Source organism: Salvelinus fontinalis, chromosome 2 (genome assembly GCF_029448725.1).
Source record: "Salvelinus fontinalis isolate EN_2023a chromosome 2, ASM2944872v1, whole genome shotgun sequence".
Taxonomy (NCBI): Eukaryota; Metazoa; Chordata; class Actinopteri; order Salmoniformes; family Salmonidae; genus Salvelinus; species Salvelinus fontinalis.
In genome coordinates, this window is record NC_074666.1 from 69,295,503 (window position 1) to 69,318,301 (window position 22,799).

Consider the following 22,799-nt stretch of genomic DNA (forward strand, 5'->3'; position numbering starts at 1 on the left):
ATATTTCTTTTGGCAGGTTTGGGCTCTGAGCGCCGTTCTCAGATTATGCTTTTGAAATCTGACGCAGCGGTTGCATTAAGGAGAAGTGTATCTAAAGTCCCATGCATAACAATTGAATTTTCATCAACATTTATAATGAGTATTTCTGTGAATTCATGTGGCTCTCTGCAAAATCATAGAATGTTTTTGAACTACTGAACATAACACACCAATGTAAAATTAGATATTTGGATATAAATATGCACTTTATCGAACAAAACATACATGTATTGTGTAACATGAAGTTCTATGAGTGTCATCTGATGAAGATCATCAAAGGTTAGTGATTAATTCTATCTCTATTTGTGCTTTTTGTGACTCCTCTCTTTGGCGAGAAAAATGGCTGGGTTTTTCTGTGATTTGGTGGTGACCTAACATAATCGTTTGTGGAGCTTTCGCTGTAAAGCATTTTTTAAATCAGACACTGGCTGGATTAACGAGAATTGTATCATTAAAATGGTGCCTAATACTTGTATGTTTGAGAAATTTGATTTATGAGATTTCTGTTGATTTGTATTTGGCGCCCTGCAATTTCATTGGCTGTTGGCGAGGGGTTCCGCTAGCGGAATCCCAGTCCTAGACAGGTTAAGAACAAATTCATATTTACAAGGACAGCCTACTCCTTCCTCCCCGACGGGGAATTGAACCCTGGTCTCCCGCGTGCCTGTACAACACAGGGATTCTTTAGCTAAATAGCCCAGTACTGTAGCCTACTCCCGACCGTCACGCTGTACAGCGCCATATTTTCCATCCCATCCTAACGGAGGGTTTTTCATTTTTTTCTTGGAATAGAAACACCATAATATTAATCAAATGAATTAAGCAAAATGCCTTAAAATCAGTCCCATCTACAATGTTCTTACAAAAAAGGTTTTAAATTCTCTAGTACAGCCACTATTGAAGGCTATCAAATGCTTCTCAAAGATGCCCTCTGGTGGTCAAACTAGCACTAACTAGCATTAATTAGTGGTTGGCACTTAAATAACGTGCAGTAGAATTCTGTCTGCGGCACCATGCAAGCTGTTCCGTAGTACGCTGCAACTTTTAAAGGATGAAGCACTGTAGACAATACTCAGGTCTCAGGAGCCCAAAAGGCAAGTACTCAACATCTATACAAGATCTCAACCAAATCAGACATGAAATGAGGCAACTATACACACACAGGGTGGTTTTTCATTCTGCCCAAAAAGTTCACCATGTGATTTTACCAATTACTTCCTCATCTCTGGCTAAAGCTGATGCAGTCAGTAAAATCACATGATTAAGTATTTTGATTAAGTTAAAACCTGCTCTTGGCACTTTTGCCTACCATATGTATAGAGAATTGTGCTCATGCAATTGTCATGACAGGGGCATAAAAAGTATTTTATAAGCATAGGTCTACCCATTTTAATACAAACCTTGGACATGGCCACCATGAGATGTCTAATATTTCTTCCAGCCGCCCCACCTTTGCATCGAAGGATCTCCATCATGCGTGGAGAGTACCGGTCGAGCTCAACAAAGAATGTAGGTAGCAGAGGTACAGTTGATATGCGCATATGCGCAACTCCTTATCGAAAAACATTAACAATGCACTTGTTACTCACCCTATCAGAACATCACAATAATATACAACACAGGAAGGAGGAACAATGAATTACTAGCTGTTTGATCACTATATTATATCAATATCAGTGAGGTGAGAAACAACTGGTGAACACTATATTTGATTTGTCATTATCTTCCTGTTCTTGTGTGTGTGCAAACTCTGGGGGCATACATAAAACCTGAGCACATATATGACATGCACCTCTTCCTCAGTGAACAGAGCTGGCCATCTGGTTTTGAAGTCTGCAACCAAGGGCTGTCCTTGCAGAACTTCTTGTCTTCTGTGTGAGAAAGTATTCTCCATTTTCACTGTCACTATATGGTCATTGTTTCTATTCTTAATCTCTGAAAACAGTGCAATTCTCTCTTTTTCCAGAATCTCAGTGGTTTCTCCTTTGGGATGCTGCGGACAGTAATTGACTTCTGCCCTTCTGGGCTTTTCACATTCAACACAGGCAGACATTTGTCTTGGGCCTTGTTCTTTAGTGAATTTATCGTCACCTCAGCACATCTCAGGCCTCTTAGTTTGGTCCAGAAGTTGGCCATTTTATACTTAAGGCTAATCTTCTACCCGTAACAGCCATTGAAGGATCTCTGCTCCCTCAGACAAGGATGCTTTTTCACAAGGGTTTCTGCAACATCATCCAGATCATTGTTAGTTGGGTAGGCTTTGAATTTAAATTGATTGAGTTACACTGCAGGTTGCAGGTTTATTTTTCCGCACCGCGGTTCAGTGGCAGGAGTTTTACATGGAGCACAAAAAAGCAATTTTGAGAAATAATGTACCCAGGGTATAAATAAATACAACCTAGCCATAGCAAACTTGAGCTAGCATTAACTGTGAGAAGCATGAGTGATAAAATTCATGTTTTAGAGAAAACTATCCGACTGAGAAATGTATCTCAAATGTCTAATAACAATTTACCACTCACCCTATTGAACTAAATAAATTAATGTATATATATATCTGAATTACTTACCCTTAATGTTTCTGTTCTATATCATACCAGGGAGAGATGGTTCCAGTTTGGAGTCAGAGGACCAGACACTGGTCTATACAATGAAAACTGTTGACACAGCAGATACTGTCAGCTATGTGTTATAGGTATCTTTCGTTCAAATCTTAACCTTGTGACCCATTCTATATATCTGTTGTTCGTCATGTAGGTTGAAAGGGGTGTATCTTGACTATAAAAGACCTATGTACTTTTGTCTCGCCGCTTTCAACGAATCATCAGAGACGGTGATTCGTCGACCAGCCATCGCTATTGCAAAGCTCTCACTATTAAAGATTTAGTTGAAGTATAACTGACTTGTGTGATACGTTTGTCTCTCCTCATTTGATAGTGAAGAAATGAACCACCACACCATCCAGGGAAAAAGAGACAGTGTGATCCGTGGCCTGGTCATATACCTCGGCAAGAGGGTTGAGGTAAAGGTTTTTATTTCTGTATCCATATTTACCTCTAAATGAGGTATCTTCCTTTGTTTCCCTCGCATCCTCAAGTTGCACAGTTAATGTAATAGCCTGGTCTGTTATTTCTTAATTTTTTCACTCACGACACCAGGATCCGAGAGGACCTCGTTTAGCATGTGATGAAGGTGTTCACTGTGAAGGATCTGCACCAGAATATAGAGCATGGGATCTGCATCGAAGGAGCAGAGGTCCTGGCTGGTATTCGCAGTGTTACACAGTCATGTACCTTGCTTTTGGGCCTCATCTATGGCTTAAATCTAAAGTACCCCAACGATCTGAAATATACCTTTTGAGGTGTTCCAAAAAGTATTCTTGGAACTTGATGATCTCAGGACCCCCCCACGCATCCAAGCTCAAAAGATGAACTTACTTTTTTTCAGAGATATCTAAAGATATCTATGAGAACTCTCAAATGGCCACTCACAAATTGTGGTCTAAACCCTATTCAGTAAGCTGAAAAGCTAGTTGCTAGGTGGTATAGGAGCTACAGTTTACATGATGCACTTTTTCAGGTGAAGTCATAAGAGACTATGTCAATTCCTGGTAAAAAAAAAACAGCTTTGTTTTGAAAACTTTCTCCATATGCACTAGTGGATTTCTGAGATTATTTGTGGTCAGGTGCAAGCTATCTGGATGTAACTTTACCTCAGGAGGCATGGTGGACTTATACCCAGAATGCTTATACCTGTCAAAATAATATTGGCATATTTTTGTAACAATATGTGCAATGTATGTTTTGAAAACCCATGTTTTGATGAATCTAAAACAGTTTGAATGAGGTTGTATTTGAGCTAAAATTCATATTGTGCTTTGTGTAAAGTCTATGAAGATAAATCCTTAATTTACGTTTCTGTTAAAATATCGCTTTGTTGTTAAGGGGCACACAGACCACCAGAGAATTCTTGCCAAACTGTACAAGATGTGAGGTCAAAGTGCTAATCCCAAACTATCACCTAAACTTTATGCAGTTGTGAAGATCTGAAATAATTTGTAGTCAGGTGCAAGCTATCTGGATGTAACTTTACCTAAGGAGGCAAGGTGGAGTTATACCCAGAATGCTTACTGATGACAAAATAATGAGCTTTCCATAATTGCTTAAGGAGTAGGGTTTAAGGGTCAATATGAGATTGAAGTTTGAAGAAAACCTTTATTCAAAATAAAGGTGTTGAAGTTTGAAGCTGAACACTGTTGTTTCTCTTTGCATATTCCCTATTATTAGTAAATTATCCCAAGTATATTGAGGTAACTATTTCCATCAGCTTTTTAAGTATAAACTAAGCAAAAAAAGACATGTCCTCTCACTGTCAACTGTGTTTATTTTCAGCTAATTTAACATGTGTAAGTATTTGTATGAACATAAGATTCAACAACTGAGACATAAACTGAACAAGTTCCACAGACATGTGATTAACATAAATGTAGCAATGTGTCCCTGAACAAAGGGGCGGTCAAAATCAAAAGGAACAGTCAGTATTTGGTGTGGCCACCAGCTGCATTAAGTACTGCAGTGCATCTCCTCATGGACTGCACCAGATTTGCCAGTTCTTGCGGTGAGATGTTACCCCGCTCTTCCACCAAGGCACCTGCAAGTTTCCGGACATTTCTGTGGGGAATGGCCCTAGCCCTCACCCTCCGATCCAACAGGTCCCAGACGTGCTCAATGGGATTGAGATCCGGGCTCTTCACTGGCCATGGCAGAACACTGACATTCCTGTCTTGCAAGAAATCACGCACAGAACGAGCAGTATGGCTGGTGGCATTGTCATGCTGGAGGGTCATGTCAGGATGAGCCTGCAGGAAGGTTACCACGAGGGAGGAGGATGTCTTCCCTGTAACGCACAGCGTTGAGATTGCCTGCAATGACAACAAGCTCAGTCCGATGATGCTGTGACACACCGCCCTAGACCATGACGGACCCTCCAATTCGATCCCGCTCCAGAGTACAGGCCTCGGTCTAACTCTCATTCCTTCGACTATAAACGTGAATCCGACCATCACTCCTGGTGAGACAAAACCGCGACTCGTCAGTGAAGAGCACTTTTTGCCAGTCCTGACTGTACAGCGACGGTGGGTTTGTGCCCATAGGCGACGTTGTTGCCGGTGATGTCTGGTGAGGACCTGCCTTACAACAGGCCTACAAGCCCTCAGTCCAGCCTCTCTCAGCCTATTGCGGACAGTTTGAGCACTGATGGAGGGATTGTGCGTTTCTGGTGTAGCTCAGGCAGTTGTTGTTGCCATCCTGTACCTGTCCCGCAGGTGTGATGTTCGGATGTACCGATCCTGTGCAGGTGTTGTTCCATGTAATCTGCCACTGCGAGGACGATCAGCTGTCCGTCCTGTCTCCCTGTTGCGCAGTCTTAGGCGTCTCACAGTACGGACATTGCCATTTATTGCCTTGGCCACATCTGCAGTCCTCATGCCTCCTTGCAGCATGCCTAAGGCACGTTCACGCAGATGAGCAGGAACCCTGGGCATCTTTCTTTTGGTGTTTTTTAGAGTCAGTAGAAAGGCCTCTTTAGTGTCCTAAGTTTTCATAACTGTGATTTTAATTGCCTACCGTCTGTAAGCTGTTAGTGTCTTAATGACTGTTCCACAGGTGCATGTTCATTAATTGTTCATGGTTCATTGGACAAGCATGGGAAACAGTGTTTAAACCCTTTATAATGAAGATCTGTGAAGTTATTTGGATTTTTACGAATTATCTTTGAAAGACAGGGTCCTGAAAAAGGGACTTTTCTTTTTTTGCTGAGTTTAGTTGTGAGTATATATTTGAGTAGTAGGAATCCAATTTAAAAACATTTTGCTAACCTGAGTACCATAAGTAACTGAGCAAAAAACATTTGTTGATTAAACATAGAATATTAGTTATGATACTGAGTAAATTCAGCAAATTAAACTTACAACTTTAGTTCTGTAACTGATTACATTAAGTATATAAAACGTATAAGTTTAGTTCTGGGACTTGAAGGACTTAAGCAGGTCAACAACAAAAAAACAGTTCTGAACCTGATAAAATTAAGTTGAATGAAAGGAATTTGAGATCCTGTTAGTTGTTTGCACGTAATATATTTGAGTTTGTAATGCACTAAAAGCAAAGTATATTATACGTAAAAGATCCTCCTTGTTGGATTTACTTAAAAGTCTGATTCAATTAGTTACCAGATTTCTTTTAAAAGTAAAAGGGGCATAATATTTTTGACAATGAACCAAGGTGCTCTTTGAAGAGAGTTTTCAGACGTTTTCGGTTCCCCTTGGGACCCCATAGGCCAGCGCCAGGGTATTGAACTGGATGCGAGCTTCTACTGCGAGTCAGTGGAGAGTGAAGGAGCTGGGTGACGTGGGAGAATTTGGGAAGGATGAACACCAGATGGGCTCTCAAGCAGAATTACTGCCGGGGTGCCTGCTGTTCTGTTTTTCCAATCCAACTTGAAACATGTATCAACCATATAAATCATGTTTGACAATGATTATAACCATGTATGTAAAATAATTCAAAACAGAGCCTTCGGGAAGTATTCAGACCCCTTGACTTTTTCCACATTTTGTTATGTTACAGCCTTATTCTACAATGTATTACATAAAGTTTAGCAGCAATCTGCACACAATACCCCGTAATGGCAAAGTGAAAACAGGTTTTTAGAATTTTTTTGTGCATTTATTAAATTTAAAAAACAGAAATATGACATTTACATAAGTATTCAGACCCTTTGCTATGAGACTCGATTGGAGTCCACCTGTGGTAGATTCAATTGATTGGACATGATTTGAAAAGGCATACACCTGTATACAGTACCAGTCAAACGTTTGGACAAACCTACTCATTCAAGGGTTTTCTTTATTTTCACTATTTTCTACATTTACAATAATAGTCAAGACATCAAAACTATGAAATAATACAAATGAAATCATGTAGTAACCAAAAATATATTTTAGATTCTTCAAAGTAACCACCCTTTGCCTTAATAAAAGCTCTGCACACTCTTGGCATTCTCTCAACCAGCTTCATGAGGAACACTTTCCCAAAAATCTTGAAGGAGTTCCCATATATGCTGAGCACTAGTTGGCTGCTTTGCCTTCACTCTGCGGTCCAACTCATCCCAAATTATATCAATTGGGTTGAGGTCGGGTGATTGTGGAGGCCAGGTCATCTGATGGAGCACTCCATCACACTATCCTTCTTGGTCAAATAGCCCTTACACAGCCTGGAGGTGTGTTGGGTCATTGTCCTGTTGAAAAACAACTGATAGTCCCACTAAACGCAAAACAGATGGGATGGTGTATCACAGCAGAATGCTATGATAGCCATGCTGATTAAGTGTGCCTTGAATTCTAAATAAATCACTGACAGTGTCACCAGCAAAGCACCCCCACACCATCACACACCCTCCTTCCTCCATGCTTCACGAGAGAACCACACATGCGGAGATCATCCTTTTATCTACTCTGCGTCTCAGAAAGCCACAGCGGTTGGAACCAAAAATCTCAAATTTGGACTCATCAGACCAAAGGACAGATTCCTACCTTTCTATCGCTCGTGTTTCTTGGCTCAAGCAAGTCTCTTCTTCTTATTGGTGTCCTTTTGTAGCGGTTTCTTTGCAGCAATTCGACCATGAAGGCCTGATTCACGCAGTCTCCTCTGAACATTTTATGTTGAGATGTGTCTGTTACTTGAACTCTGTAAAGCATTTATTTGGGCTGCAGTTAACTCTAATAAACGTATCCTCTGCAGCAGAGGTAACTCTGGGTCTTCCTTTCCTGTGGCGGTCCTCATGAGAGCCAGTTTCATCATAGCACTTGATGGTTTTTGCGACTGCACTTGAAGAAACGTTCAAAGTTCTTGAAATGTTCCGGATTGACTGACCTTTATGTCTTAAAGTAATGATGGACTGTCATTTCTCTTCGCTTATTTGATCTGTTCTTACCAGAATATGGACTTAGTCTTTTATCAAATAGGGCTATTTTCTGTAAACCACCCCACCTTGTCACAACACAACTGATTGTCTCAAACGCATTACGAAGGAAATAAATTCCACAAAATAACTTTTAACAAGGAACACCTGTCAATTGAAATGCATTCCAGGTGACTACTTCATGAAACTGGATGAGGGAATGGTGCTCCGAAGGCACTGCATATCAGTGAAAGAGGCGTCACTACAGACCCTGGTTCGATTCCAGGCTGTATCACAACTGGCCGTGATTGGGAGTCCCATAGGGTGGCTCACAATTGGCCCAGCGCTGTCCGGGTTAGGGTCTGGCCGGGGTAGGCCGTCATTGTAAATAAGAATTTGTTCAGTTGGTGAGAATGAGTGGACGATGGTGAAGAGTGGAGTAAAAAGGGCTAAAGTTGGAAATTAACAGCAGTTTATGGTTGGAGTGCAATTCACGAGCAAGGATGTTTTTTTGGGTGACCCGTTTGCGGTCTCGAAGATCGTGAAGGACAAATTGGGTAAATTGGAATCAGTCAGAGTGACCAGGAGCGGTATGATGCTGATTTTGTGTGTGTCAAAAGCACAAAAGGAGAAAGCTCTGTGGCTCAACAAGATGTCATTGTATGATGTGGAAAGCTATGATTTTCAAAGTAGGGCACCGGTTAAAGGTGTCATCTCCGGTGTCTTGTTGGACATAGAGGCTGTGTGGTTTAGGGATAACATTCCAGGAGTGGTAGATGCACGTCACTTGAATCGAATGATAGACCGGAAAAAGAAGGAACAAAGCCTATTGGTTTTACTGTCGTTTGAGGAAGTGGCTCTCCCAACTTATGCAAAACTTGGGTATGTGAGATATGAGGTGAGATTGTATGTACAGAAACTGCTGCAGTGTTACAATTGTAAAAAGTTTGGACACGTGGCAAGTGTTTGATGAAGGAATAAATATATAGTAGTTGAAGAGTCAGATGAAGCATGTTGTTGTAATTGTGATGGGAATCACGTTCCCGGAGTGCCCTGTACGGATGAAGGAGGTCGCAGTAGCTAGGATCAGGGCAACACAGGAGGTCTTCTATGTGAAGCCAGGGTTAATAGCTGAAGGAGTGAGTAGAGAGGAGATGGTCGTGGATGTCCCACAGTCTGAAGTGAATGCCATGCAGGAGAAGGATCCCGACACACTAATAGTGAAGAAGGTGGACTTTGTTGCATTTATAGTGCTAATGATAAATTGCGTTAGTCAAACGAATAAAAAAAAAATCTAAAAAGCTAGACAACACTATGAAGACGGCAAATAGATTCCTGGATCTCCGGGACTTTACAGCCGAAATGTTACAGGGAATACTGAATGAAGAGGTTCCCCCCTTCCTGGTTCCTGAGCCTGTGTAGGGATCTGAATAGTACCGTTTTTGTTTTTGTTTGAAATTCAGGATAATGGAGTGAATTTGGTTAGTGTTTTTGGTAATTAGCATTAATTTGTTCATCCAAAACATATTTCGTTTTGGGGGTATTTTTTACTACACTGTACAGTAGGTGGCGGAAACACACTTTATGAGTGTAGTCTGCCAATAAACGGCAGGGTAGCCTAGTGGTTAGAGCGTTGGGCTAGTAACCGAAAGGTTGCAAGTTCAAATCCCCGAGCTGACAAGGTACAAATCTGTCGTTCTGCCCCTGAACAAGGCAGTTAACCCAAAGTTCCTAGGCCGTCATTGAAAATAAGAGTTTGTTCTTAAATGACTTGCCTAGTTAAATAAAAAAATAAAAAAATGTTAAATGTAAGTCGCTCTGGATAAGAGCGTCTGCTAAATGACTTAAATGTAAATGTAAATGTAAAGAAGAAGAAAGAGTCCACCACCAACAAGATGACACCAGAGAGAGACCAGACCAACTCAACAGGTTTATATTTCTCTAGTGGGGTTCTCAAAACTGATTTATTAATTAAAGTTGAGATTACTTAACTTACATCTTGAACTGTAACATGTCGTTTTTTAGCTAACTGATGTGTCTTAACGATATTAAAAAAAGGAGAGATTTGACCTCTATATGCAGAGAATGGCTAAAGGCAGATTTCCAAACTCTAGGAGATGAGTCTTAGTGAGAATTTTAATACAAGCTCTATGGAAAGCTCTGTGAAGTAAACAAAAACAGTAGCAAATCTTTAATTCTAAGTCAAACACAGATTTTGTAAAATGATGTTGGCGCAATATAAGTTGAATTGAAGTGCATTAGCTATTTTGTTTTCATACTTGCGTTCAATGCATTGTTTACTTTAAATGGCTTTTCATAAAGCTTGTATTAAAATTCTAAGAAAGACTCAATAACCCTCTTGAGGTAAGAACAAAAATCAAGATTGTGTTAACATTTCAGAAAACTATCCCTTTAAGGTAAACATTTTAGTTATAATATATATTATAATTAATAATTATATATATATTATAATTATATATTATAATTCTTCACATTTACTTGTTATGACAAAGCGAGAGCTCTATATCTCGGGAAAAAAAAAATATTTGTGGAAAGCTTTCCTTGTATATTTGTTTTAGGAGATTTAGCATGTTTGTGTGTGTTCTAATAATTTTGACATTTGCTAATTGTAAAATGAATCATTGTTACTATCCTTAAGTATAGAAGTTCAGGTCATTATTTTGTCAATATGTATTTGGTAGTGTGTATAACATTATATGATGTCATACTCATTAAGAATTTGGTCTACTTGTGTGGTTGTTAAATTGTATTATCTATACAGTGTATCTGTCTTTGTATATTCCAATGAATTTGTACACTATAAGGCACACTATATGTTGGGTCATGTGTGACTGATCACACGTATACATCCCATAGAGATAGAGATCTCTAGTGCCACCTGCAGTTTTGGAATGTTTGCTCACAAGTGTAATTCAATGGCTGGGAGGTCAAACCCAGTTGACTACTTTAAAATGGTGGAAGTCCTCAATGGCACTGCTCATGCGTTCACAGACACAAAGATGTGTTGTCTAACTAAGTCTATGATACAGGCACACAGGTGACCAGGAAGTGGGGATGCACAGGTATGGACAGCATCATAGAGATGGAAAGAGGTATCATCTTTGTATCTGTGCTGTTATGGCATCTGTGGTAGCATGGACAGCACCTTGAGGCTATCTCCATTTTAAAGTAGTACGTTCTTCTTCTGTTATGTTTGAATAAAGTGCCAAGCTAATATTGGTGATTTACCGCCACCTGCAGTACTGGAGTCCTGATCCAAATGTTGTGTGTGATTCATTTATTGTGGCCACTAGATGGCTGTGATATAGTTTAAAGCCATTTACAAACCATAGCACCCAATTTTAAAAAGAAGACAATACTCTGATCATTGGCTGATTGCTCCAAACCCATAGGAATCCTCACCCATTTTGAATACTTTAAAATGGTGGAAACACTCAATGGCAGTGCCCATGCTAAAATGGGTTATATCCAAGTTGAGTCTTCTAACAACCACTATGGACAGCATACAGTTTTGACCATGCTCACTATGGAACTAAGATAAGGTAATTACATCAGCCTGTATGGAATTATTGGTATGTTTTAACTTTGCTGCTTATAAATGGTTTAAAAAGGCTTCTCAAGTTTGTAATTTCCACTAGTCAAATTAAGAGAGTACATGAACATTTACAGTCCCATCTGTGCTAAAGTGGCTATTAGGACATTTTGACGAGGTTAGCCACCATAATAACAGTGAAAAGTGAGGCTCGCCAGCGTAATCCAAAATGTCAAATTTTAAATTTGAAAAGCTAACAAGCCTATTTTCTCTGCTGTTTTAGTTGTGGCCTTCGCATGTGTTCCATCACAAACAACAATGCACTCTGTAAGGCGCTTTCATGAGATTTGGGATCAAACTAGAGGAGTGGCTAGTGACAGAACAACGGGTAAACAATTCCAAACGGCTCTGTTTGTAACCCTTTTCAGAAATGAATACGACCTTCGCAATAATTGCAACAGTCAGTCAACAAGAAATAATACACAGTCAGTCAAATCTAGCGTAGCATCTAGTGAAGTCATTGCCTAGAAACAAAATGGTGGAAGGCTCTGTTTCCCAATCATGTCATTTGACCTCAATATGACAAAGCTAGTAAAGTTCCAGGGAAAGCCACACGGTTGATTTGCATCATTTGTCACTGAACTTGACTTGATATAAAACCTGCCTGTTATCTCTGATCTGCTCCTGCATTGTATTTACCAAGTGTTGTGTAGAAGGGGAAGACTTTTGCATTGTGCAAAATAACATTTGAATGAGGACCAACGAGCAAATTAACATTATGTAGTCCACGACATTGTACATTTAAAAAAAAAAGGTCATTTAGCACATGCTCTTATTCAGAGCAACTTACAGGAGCAATTAGAGTTATGTGTCTTGCTCAAGGGCACATCGGCAAATTTTTTTGACCTATGGGATTCGAACCAGCAACCTTTTCGTTTCTGGTCTAACTGCTAGGCTACCTGCCACCCTAATACGTGGATGACAAATGAGGGATTTCTGCCACTCCTGCATCACTATCCATTAAGATGAGAAGACAACCAGTTGTCTTTGAACAACTGTAAATGTGACAGAAAAATATTTGTTAACTTTATCTTGGCAGGGCTGAGTTCTACATTTGACAGTTGCTGAGTACACACTTGCTGTTGACCATCTTACCACAGAAGTGATCCAGACAGTGTCTCCACTCAATGGCAATGATCAGCCACTGATTATTGATGAAAATTACAGGGAAGGCAATAACTAATAACATTTTATTTATTACATTTCTGCAATTTATTTGACATTGACAGTTCACATTAATCAACATGTCCATTTACACATCAATGTAAATGTGCCAGAGTAATTTATATTCTTACTACCCGGGCATGCAACAACACACATCATACTGAGTGTCATTTTGAGATAATGGTTAGCATGTGAATATACTTTATCTGTTTAAGTTTAAGAAAACACTGTGTCTAAGTGTTGGCTAAATTACTACAATGGCACACAGTAACCTAATAGTACACCCACAATTTTGCAAGAGTCAACAATAGAGTGAGAGGCTTGTCTTGGAAGTGGATCAGCTGGCTGCTCTGCTGTGAGTTGCAGCGCTGTGGGCTGCGGGCCAGACTGGCAGAGAACAGGCCCAAGTGCTGTCATGTAGAACCTGCCAAGCGGTGCATTGTGGGAAAAAGGCACGGTTCACTGGCTTTGTGAACTGAACAGGGAACTCTAGTCTCTCATCACTTGAGACAGGCAGAGCTGCACCTCGCATGAGAATTCAGCCAAGGCAAACTGACTCAAAGAGAAGTCGTTAGGTCCTCTATTTAAACAAATGATCGTACTCTCTTTGTTTGGTTTTATGCTGTTTCATTTCTGAATGCTCGAACTAACCCAGAGAAGTCATCATCACGTTGATAGTTCTCCACTTAAATGTGTAGGTAGGGGGACACTACTGATGGAATTTCTATCCTGCAATCCTCTCCAGGTCATAGTTGAGAAATACTGTGGGTATTGTTTTATATATCTTCTGATAATGATATTGGTGTGTTTTTATTTCTCTTGCATTGAGGTAAAGTACTGGTATGTACTCTACCTCAATGCAAGAGAAATACAACACACAGTAACAGAGGGGATGTGGAGTCCTGTAATCTCTAGATTAGGGGGATTTGGGAGTGGTGCCTAAATGACTGCTGTATTGTATGGCTGGGAGAAGGCCGTGGTTTGCTCCATGCACTTGTATTTAGATAAAAGCCACAACACACCATCGTTTCCTTTCATCCCTTATGCCAGCTTGACAGGTGCCTCAGTTGAGTCACAGTGGTTTATGCATCACTCTTTTGCAGAAAAATATAGTTATCTCGATCTTCCACAACTCAGAACAAAAAAGAAAAATCAAAAAATAACAATAATCATCATAATTAAAATGGATTATGAAATAGGTTTACCATGCACAATTCCTCACGGTATTTAGGGTATTCAAATAATACTGAATGGTGGACTTGTTGGTGATGATTGCAGTGCATGGTTGACAATTGCACATGCTTGATAAAAAGCTGCTTAGCATGTTCTTGGTTCCTCTGGTTGATGTGTGCTTGCACTGTGCTTGCACTGTAATCCATGCATGCGGGTGTGCTGTTCAGTGACATTCTCAAATGGTCTGGAGGACTGAAACCATTGCGTTCAAACAGTAGCAGCAGCCGGACATCACTCATTTCACTTCCAAACGTCATGGTATCATATTACCCTCATTGAGCTTAAGCAGATCTGCCTGTTTGCAGCCATTTAACACACTCTCCACAACCTTCCCACTCATACCACCTCTAAAGGAGGGAATAAGATATAAGGCGTTGAGCCACCTGAGCTGTTGAGAAGGGGATGGGCATTTTATAATAGTGCAGTTTAGTTGCCACAATCTGCAACCGGAAGGTATTCTTGGAATGGTTGCTTCAGAATCTCGGAAGTTTGTCATTGTTAATCATCATAAAATCATAAACATAAATCTGAGACGTTCAATTTAGTGATATGTTACGAATTAAAATTCATATTACATGTTCCGAATTTGCAAAATTTACAATATGTTACGAATTTGCAAAATGTACAATATGTTACGAATTTGCATAACATACAATATATTATAAATTGGCAAAACGTACGATATGTTACGAATTCTAGCTAGGTGGCTAACGTTAGCTAGCTCGCTTAGGGTTAAGGTTAACTTTAGGAGTTAGGTTAAAGGGCTACTGTTAAGGTTATGTGAAGGTTAGCTTAAACGGTTAGGGGAAGGGTTAGCTAACATGCTAAGTATATAGTTGCAAAGTAACAAAAAATGTGTAGGTAGTTGAAAGGTTGCTAATTAGCTAAAGTTGAGATTCGAACTCGCAACCTTTGATTTCTACACGTTTGCATTATACGCTGATTTTGAAGATCTCTGGATATAGTTTTCAGTTTAGGCAGAATAGAAACAGTTCTGCATATTCAATGGCATCATCTGTCAACAGGTTAATGTGGAGGAAATGTTCTAGTATTTCGAGTGAACACAGGCCAATCTGTACTGTTTTAAACTTTTGTCAATGCATGATGGACAGGGAATATATATACACATTTGTGGCCTGCTGGAGGTCATTTGCAGGGCTCTGGCAGTGCACCTCCTTGCACTAAGGCGGAGGTACCGGTCCTGCTGCTGGGTTGTTGCCCTCCTACGGCCTCCTCCACGTCTCCTGATGTACTGGCCTGTCTCCTGGTAGGGCCTCCATGCTCTGGACACTACGCTGACAGACACAGCAAACCTTTTTACCACAACTCGCATTGATGTGCCATCCTGGATGAACTGCACTACCTGAGCCACTTGTGTGGGTTGTAGACTCCGTCTCATGCTACCACTAGAGTGAGAGCACCGCCAGCATTCAAAAGTGACCAAAAAATCAGCCAGGAAGCATAGGAACTGAGAAGTGGTCTGTGGTCACCACCTGCAGAATCACTCCTGTTTTGGGGGGTGTCTTGCTAATTGCCTATAATTTCCACCTTTTGTCTCTTCCATTTGCACAACAGCATGTGAAATTTATTGTCAATCAGTGTTGCTTCCTAAGTGGACAGTTTGATTTCACAGAATTGTGATTGACTTGGAGTTACATTGTGTTGTTTAAGTGTTCCCTTTATTTTTTTGAGCAGTGTATATATTTTCTTTCGCTTTCATAAGTTTATTGATATCACTTTGTTGATAAAGTTATTTGTAGTGAATGTATATGTCCTGAACTACTGTATAATACATTAAAAGTCTTTCTATGGAAATAACAGGGTCGTTCCACAAAGAGTACCTTTTCGTCCCTTTGATATTTTAAATAGAAATTGTGAACCAATATTGCATTTTAGAAGCCTGCTATATTAAATGAAGTACCCTTTAATATAGACCACATACAGAATTCAATACATGAGATTTTTAATATGAATAAAGACTTGAAGTGCCAAAATTCTGCATTTTCTCCAAGTTTTCAACATCATTGTCCAGCCATGGTTATTTTGTTGCTTTGACAAAGTCATTTATGTCTGATTTAATATTTATTTTATGTGATTAGTGATTCGTTTATGTCTGGCCCTCATTTTAAGGTCAATCCTGTTAATTTAACTGAACTCTCATTTTAATATGGTGAAACATTGAACATCTAATAGTCAAATCATAGTGTAAAAGCAAGTGAAGTGGTTATTCTCTTTTTGGCCATTTTCTGGTGCCTTGTGGTGGGAAACTATGCGGATCGAGCATAAAACATGTCAAGCCTGTTACCCGTAGACTAGAAGTGTTTTAACAATTTAGAAAAATGTAAGCTTGCCCTTTATTGCCACTCCCTGTTGGCAGAAAAAGCTTCTATTCCTCTTGTCAAAAGGCGATTCATGGCATATTTAAGATGATTTCGTCAACCCTGTTACAGTCCACCCTGCTATTTTATTTGGCACTTATAGTCATTTTTGAGATTGGAAAACAGTTTTTTTATTATGTTGAACATGTGTTCTTTATGTCAGAATGTAAAAATGTTATGAAATCCCCCCCCCCCCCCCAAAAAAAACATTAAAACCATATTCATAAATATTTTGTAATGAATGGCAAATTATTTTTATGCTCACTGGATCATATTACAAATAGAAATGGCACTGCTGTGCTAGTTTGTGCGTTTGTTCTAATGTAATGTACATAATGCCATCCAGCATACAGATAGCCAATGCAGGTGGTAGAGGTAGCTACTGTACCGAGCACCTTTGTGATCCATTACACCTTCAGATTCCCACATCTTTAAAGGCGTTCACCCTCCGTCTCACAACTATTCCATGCATCTTAAGAATCCGTGAACACCTGAGCCCGTATTCATAAAGAGTATCAGAGTAGAAATGCTGATCTAGAATCTGGTCCCCCCCGTCCATGTGATCTTGTTCATTATGATCTAAAAGGTCAAACTGATCCTAGATCATCTCTCCTAATCTGAGATGCTTGATACATATGGCCCCAGATCTGACTCTATGTACCAGCAGTGTTAAGTTTATTTGTATTTTTATTGTTTTAGTTTTGGATGAAACTTTTAGCAGAAAAGTTATGTATGAATTGTTTTCTCCAGAATGAAATGTGTTCTTTTTTTATTAATCCTATGTGATGCAATTCCCACAATTCCCACAGGCAAAGACCTTCACAGCTACTGAACTATGGCAACATTGTTACAATGTACATTCTCTACAACTGGAACTGTCTCTCCTCAAATGTAACAAACTGGAGAGGATCAAATACAAACGTTTGATCTGATAATCCTTTCAAGCTGGGCTGTGAAAGGTGCTTAATTGGCCCGGGAATCTAGGATGGGAGACAGCGTTGCCTACAGTGGAAATTTAAATAATAGATCTCCTCAGAATTATCATGGAAAAACAGCCAATTTGGGGGGACAGTTCCATGCAGAGTATTAATAAAGGTAGCCCTAGTAAACACACAACAAATATCCTTTACATAACTCTTTGTTTACATTGAAGAGAACAGGAGCATTTGTGAAGAGAACAGGAGCATTTGTAAATCCAAATCATGTTACATGCACTAAGCCTGGTCTTCCTTTTGGTTTTGGCACTATCCTGTGCTGCATTCTTCTTTGCTCTCAAATGGCTTAGGCTGCTGCATGGTCGTTCTGTAGAGATATTGTATTTTATCTGGCGCCTTGCTTTGCTCTCATGACATCAGTCAGTAAATCTAGCACGGGGAGACTTTCTGAGCTCCCTTTTAATAACATGATCTCTTATAGAAGAATGTAGAGATTGCAGCCTGAGGGCATGGGTATTTTACAGAATTGTACCTTATTTCACTTCCTTCTGTTAAGCAAGTAGATGTACCCAGTAGAATTATGAGGTAGCCTACATATTTTTGAGATACTGTAAAACTTTCTTCAGTTTGGGTTCGTTGTTAAATGTATTAATGTACCACTAGCTATTACATCTGTATCAACTGTCCAAATGGTCATCCTGCTACAATGCCTTGAGTCAGCTAGTTTGAGCTGAAACCAAGCGTCACACAGGTGCCTTTATACAGTGAGCTAGTTCACTCAGAGATCTGTCTGTTTCCCTATCAGTCACTCAGGGGAGACAGTCTGTCTCCTGAGAGCAGGTGATCATTATCACCTGTCTCCCACAGGTCCGCTGGTCATGCCTCACTGTAGAACGAGTGAGCCCTTCACACCACAGCAACTTGACTGTAGGTGCACTCAATATGGCTGAAGGTTCACCCATCACGGAACATCGACTTGAATGGGAATGTTTGTTCTGGTCATTCTATTTCTATGGGTAGCAGTGATTACGGTGTCTATGGTGTCTACGCCTGGCCATGTTGTATTACTCAGCATGTCTCCCTCGTGTCTCTCCACCACCGAGGGCATTAGCCTATTATAGAAGCATTTATGCTCAAACCTCAAATTCAAAGAGTTACTGTCAATGACAATTTCATTTCTAACCTAAGTGGGATGATATTTTAGATCAAGGCCTATTCAAATTATAGTTATTTTTATCGCTTTGGTGCTATTTTCACAAGTATGTGGAAACTCTTAGTACAAAACTCAAAGCAGATCATCAAAAAGGCTGTTTTTTCTTTAACTTTAAGCACATTTTCAATTGATATACACAATCACAAAGTAATTTTTTCACCAAGTCTAATCCGTGTTTCATCTATATAGAAATACCTTTCATATAAAGCAATTGCCTTTCACAATGCAATGCTCACAATACTTTTCATATGATTCTCTTCTCATTTGTTTAAATACATTTGACCATTACTTAATCCAACTGTGCTTAATGGTTGATCACTTAACCGTTTAGTAAACCTACAGATTTTAAACTGGTTTGTCTACTATATATGGATTTTGAGAACTACAGAAATCAAATGTGTGTTTGTAAAGTATAAACACCTAAATGACATGTATGATACATGATAACCATACATAAGGACTACTCGTTATTCCTAATTGATTTCACCACAATTGGTCACCATATAAAAGGGTGTGTGTGAACAATTTCTTTCAACATGGAGCAGGATAGACAGCAAGGGAGAGGAAGAAACCAAAGAGCTCATAGACAAGGGACCCGTCAGAGAGGTGGGCATGGGCCCCATCACTACTTGTATTTGTGAGAGGTGTTGACATGTTGAATGCACCGAGCTGCCTGTTTGAACTACTGGCACACAACTCGGACACCCATGGATACCCCACAATACATGCCACCAAAGGTCTCTTTACAGTCCCCAAGTCCAGTACAGATTATGGGATGCACACAGTACTACATAGAGCCATGACAACATGGAACTCTATTCCACATCAAGAAACTCATACCAGCAGTACAATTAGATTTAAATCAGATACAAATACACCTTATAGAACAGCGGGGACTGTGAAGCAACACAAACATAGACACATGCATACAAACACACAATAACATACGCACTATACACACACACACGTACTCATGGATTTTGTGCTACAGATAAGTGGTAGTAGAGTAGAGGCTTGAGGGCACACACTTAATATGTTGTGAAATCTGTTATTTAAAATGTATAAACTGTCTTAATTTTGCTGGACCCCAGGAAGTGCTGGACCCCAATGGGGATCCATAATAAATACAAATACAAAGAGGTGGACATCAAAGAGAGGGAGACAGATGGCAGTGAACTGTTGTGTCTAATGAAGTCCGGGCCATCGTCAATGACCATGTGGTAAACAGAGGCCTTACCATGGCAGACGCTGCCAGATTAGTTCACCCCAATGTGAAAAGGTCAGAGGTGGTTCAGGCATGGTTTCCGGCCCATCCTCGATCCGTGACCCTATACCTGCCCCCCTACTCTCCTTTTTTCCCCAGCATGTGAGCAGATATGGTATCACGTCACCTGTGGATTTACAATGTTCTGCCATGAAATAGTCCAGAAAATAGTTCTATTTACAGGTCTGGATGGAATAGAAATGTCTATGTATGACTGAATACAGAAAGGTAATACAGGTAAAGGTGTGTGTGTGTGTGTGTGCGTGTGCGCATGCGTGCATGCATAAGTCAGTGTGTGTTTCAAAATGTGTATGTGCTATTCATGATGAACTGTAGATTGCACTGTGTGGATAAAGGGGAATTTCCATGTTGCAACACTAGTGTCAGGCCATTAGGCCTAATCTGTCGTTCAATCCATTTACTGAAAAGATTCGTGTCATATTTCGTGGTTATAATATAATATTATATAGCTATAAAGTTGGTCTTAATTGTGCTTAAAACATGTATTTTTCTTTTTGAATGTCTTATTTTTCCCGAATTAAATTGGTGACAACCTGAAAAGCAAAAACTAAACGTATGGTGTGAAATGTTAATGGACTATTTGTATTTATGCCGTTGACTTATATAAAGGACATTTTATAAAACGATTAATATAATTTATAAAATGAGGGTGAAAATGTTTTAAATAAGGCTGTCTGGCCTGCATCATGTAGCCGGTTGGTAGTCTATGTGTCTCTATGTTGGGGTAAAAGTGCGCCTGGCATTGTAGGTCAAATAGTTCATATAATAGCTTGCAGTAAGAGAAAAGTCAGATCACTCATCCATGCTTACAAACATCGCTTGACACATCAGTTGAACGCACTCACACAATCTATAGTTCACCTTGTTCTATGCGTTTCAAAGGGCTTAATAGTATTGTAAAACTTCACGAATACCGATAAACAGACAGACAACATGTCTGCGACCTCATTTTCAACTTAAACAAATAACCGTTGACCCTAAAGAACCCAGCAACAGTGTGGGAAAAGCGGCTATATGAAAGGGTGTCCCAGCCAGGGCAGACATCCCTATGGGAGGGTTTTAAAACAGTAGCGGAATGCGCGTCTCACCTGTGAACACTATTGTCAAAAACTTTTCCCGTGTGGTTGGACACTGCAGCTCCTAAACTGAGGAAGATTTAAACTACATGATAAGATGGACGAAAAGGACTTTCACGATGAGCAGCAATTGGACATATTGGATCTAACCGACTCGTCCTCGGGCATGGCCACGGGCAAGGGCTCCGCAGACAGCACAGACAGCGCAGCGGAGGTTGTGGACGAGACTGACAAGGCCAGAGTGGGTCAAACGGAGAAGCCCCCATACTCTTACGTCGCCCTCATTGCCATGGCCATCAAGGAGAGCCGAGAAAAGAGGTTGACCCTGAGCGGGATTTATCAGTTCATCATCTCAAAATTTCCCTACTACGAGAAAAATAAGAAGGGGTGGCAGAACAGCATTCGGCACAACCTCAGTCTCAACGAATGCTTTCTCAAAGTACCCAGGGAGGGCGGAGGTGACAGAAAAGGGAATTTCTGGACTTTGGATCCTGCATTTGAGAACATGTTTGAGAAAGGGAACTACAGACGCAGAAGAAGGGTGAGGAGACCCTACAGACCTGCCATCGTTCCTTACATAGCGGGGACCACCTGCATGGACTATCCGGAGCACTTCTACCTGCAACAGAAACCTGTCTATGTACAGGCGCCTTTTGTCAGTAACCCCTGGACCCTCTCCCAGCCAAACTCACCTCAGGCCACCTCATACAGCTACCCCCAGTCGCAGCCCATCAACGGACAAGTGCACTCAGTGTCCCCAAATGGATACGCCAGCTCCCCTGTAACCTACTACCACAACCATCAGTTCCACGCCACCTACAGTGCTTACCACCGACATGCGTCCGTCCTGATGCCACATAACGGATGCCCCTGTGGTTGTATGACCCAGCCTTTGAGCCCCAGCGGTGGCTCGACTTCCCAAGCGTGCTACCCCCAGTTCTCCTTTGCCAGACAACCAGAAATGCCACTTGCGCACTCGTTTGAGTAGATATGTTGGACTCGAGCATTTGAACGCCTGTTTTTCAGCTGTCATTCATAAAATAGCCGGTTAGTGTAAATATAGACAGCTTGTTGTTTTGATATGCGCTAATATATTTTATAGCTTATCAACGAAATACGTTTTTTGGCTAAATAAATATGTCAATCTGCTGAATTGTGTTAAGATTAAGATGTTGATGCTATTCAAATTATTCATTTACAGTGTTCGTTAGGTGGGAACATTGGACATTAACTGTGGACATTCATGTATTCTGCTGTACCGGGGGTGACACGTAGGCCTATGTAGATAGACCTGTTCTTCCCCAAATACTTGAGTCAATTTCAAAGAAAATGTATCATGCTTCTTTGTTACAGGTAGGCTATTAGGCCTGTAGGTGTTTGTTGTAAATGTTATATATTTTCCGTTTTCTAGTGTAGGCCTATACACGTTTATATGCCCGGTATAAAAGTTTAATAAATTATTATTGAAGTTTTCCTCTGGATTTTCAACTCGAGGCATTTGGATTCGTTATAAGTTCATTGAATGTGGAACGTGTCGTATCCAACATCTTCGTTTATTTCAATAAAATGATATTTTTGAATCAATATTGCCTCATCTATTTTGGATTGCACAAACAATCTTCATGTCCTGTATGTAGGCCTATGATCCGACGTTTTTCAAACATGGCTGGGATAAGTTTGATCAAGTTATTACAATGGGGAAAGAGGCCAATGGTTTGATTAGCTAAAACCGATTGTAGCCTACTGTTTAAAAGTAATATTTGAGGTGCACGTGTCCTCTTCTTGCCAAATTGCAGGCATATTATTTTAATTCATGGAGATTTTTTGATTAACCTGTAAGCCTATTGACTAACCATGGTTTCAAATAAACTAATCTTTCACGTGCATTGAATGTGTGTTTAATCTAT

General features: G+C 40.1%; 1 protein-coding gene across 1 annotated transcript; it reads left to right on the forward strand.

The window, feature by feature from the left end:
- The first annotated feature begins 20,947 nt into the window (after positions 1 to 20,947).
- On the forward strand, positions 20,948 to 22,799 carry foxl2l (forkhead box L2-like). The gene has a single exon (XM_055943573.1). It carries the CDS (start codon positions 20,990 to 20,992, stop codon positions 21,878 to 21,880), a length of 891 nt encoding a protein of 296 aa, XP_055799548.1. The 5' UTR covers positions 20,948 to 20,989; the 3' UTR covers positions 21,881 to 22,799.

What these genes read in the sequence shown, in the direction of transcription:
- foxl2l (XM_055943573.1), top strand. Translation starts at nt 20,990, where the DNA reads ATGGACGAAAAGGACTTTCACGATGAGCAGCAATTGGACATATTGGAT.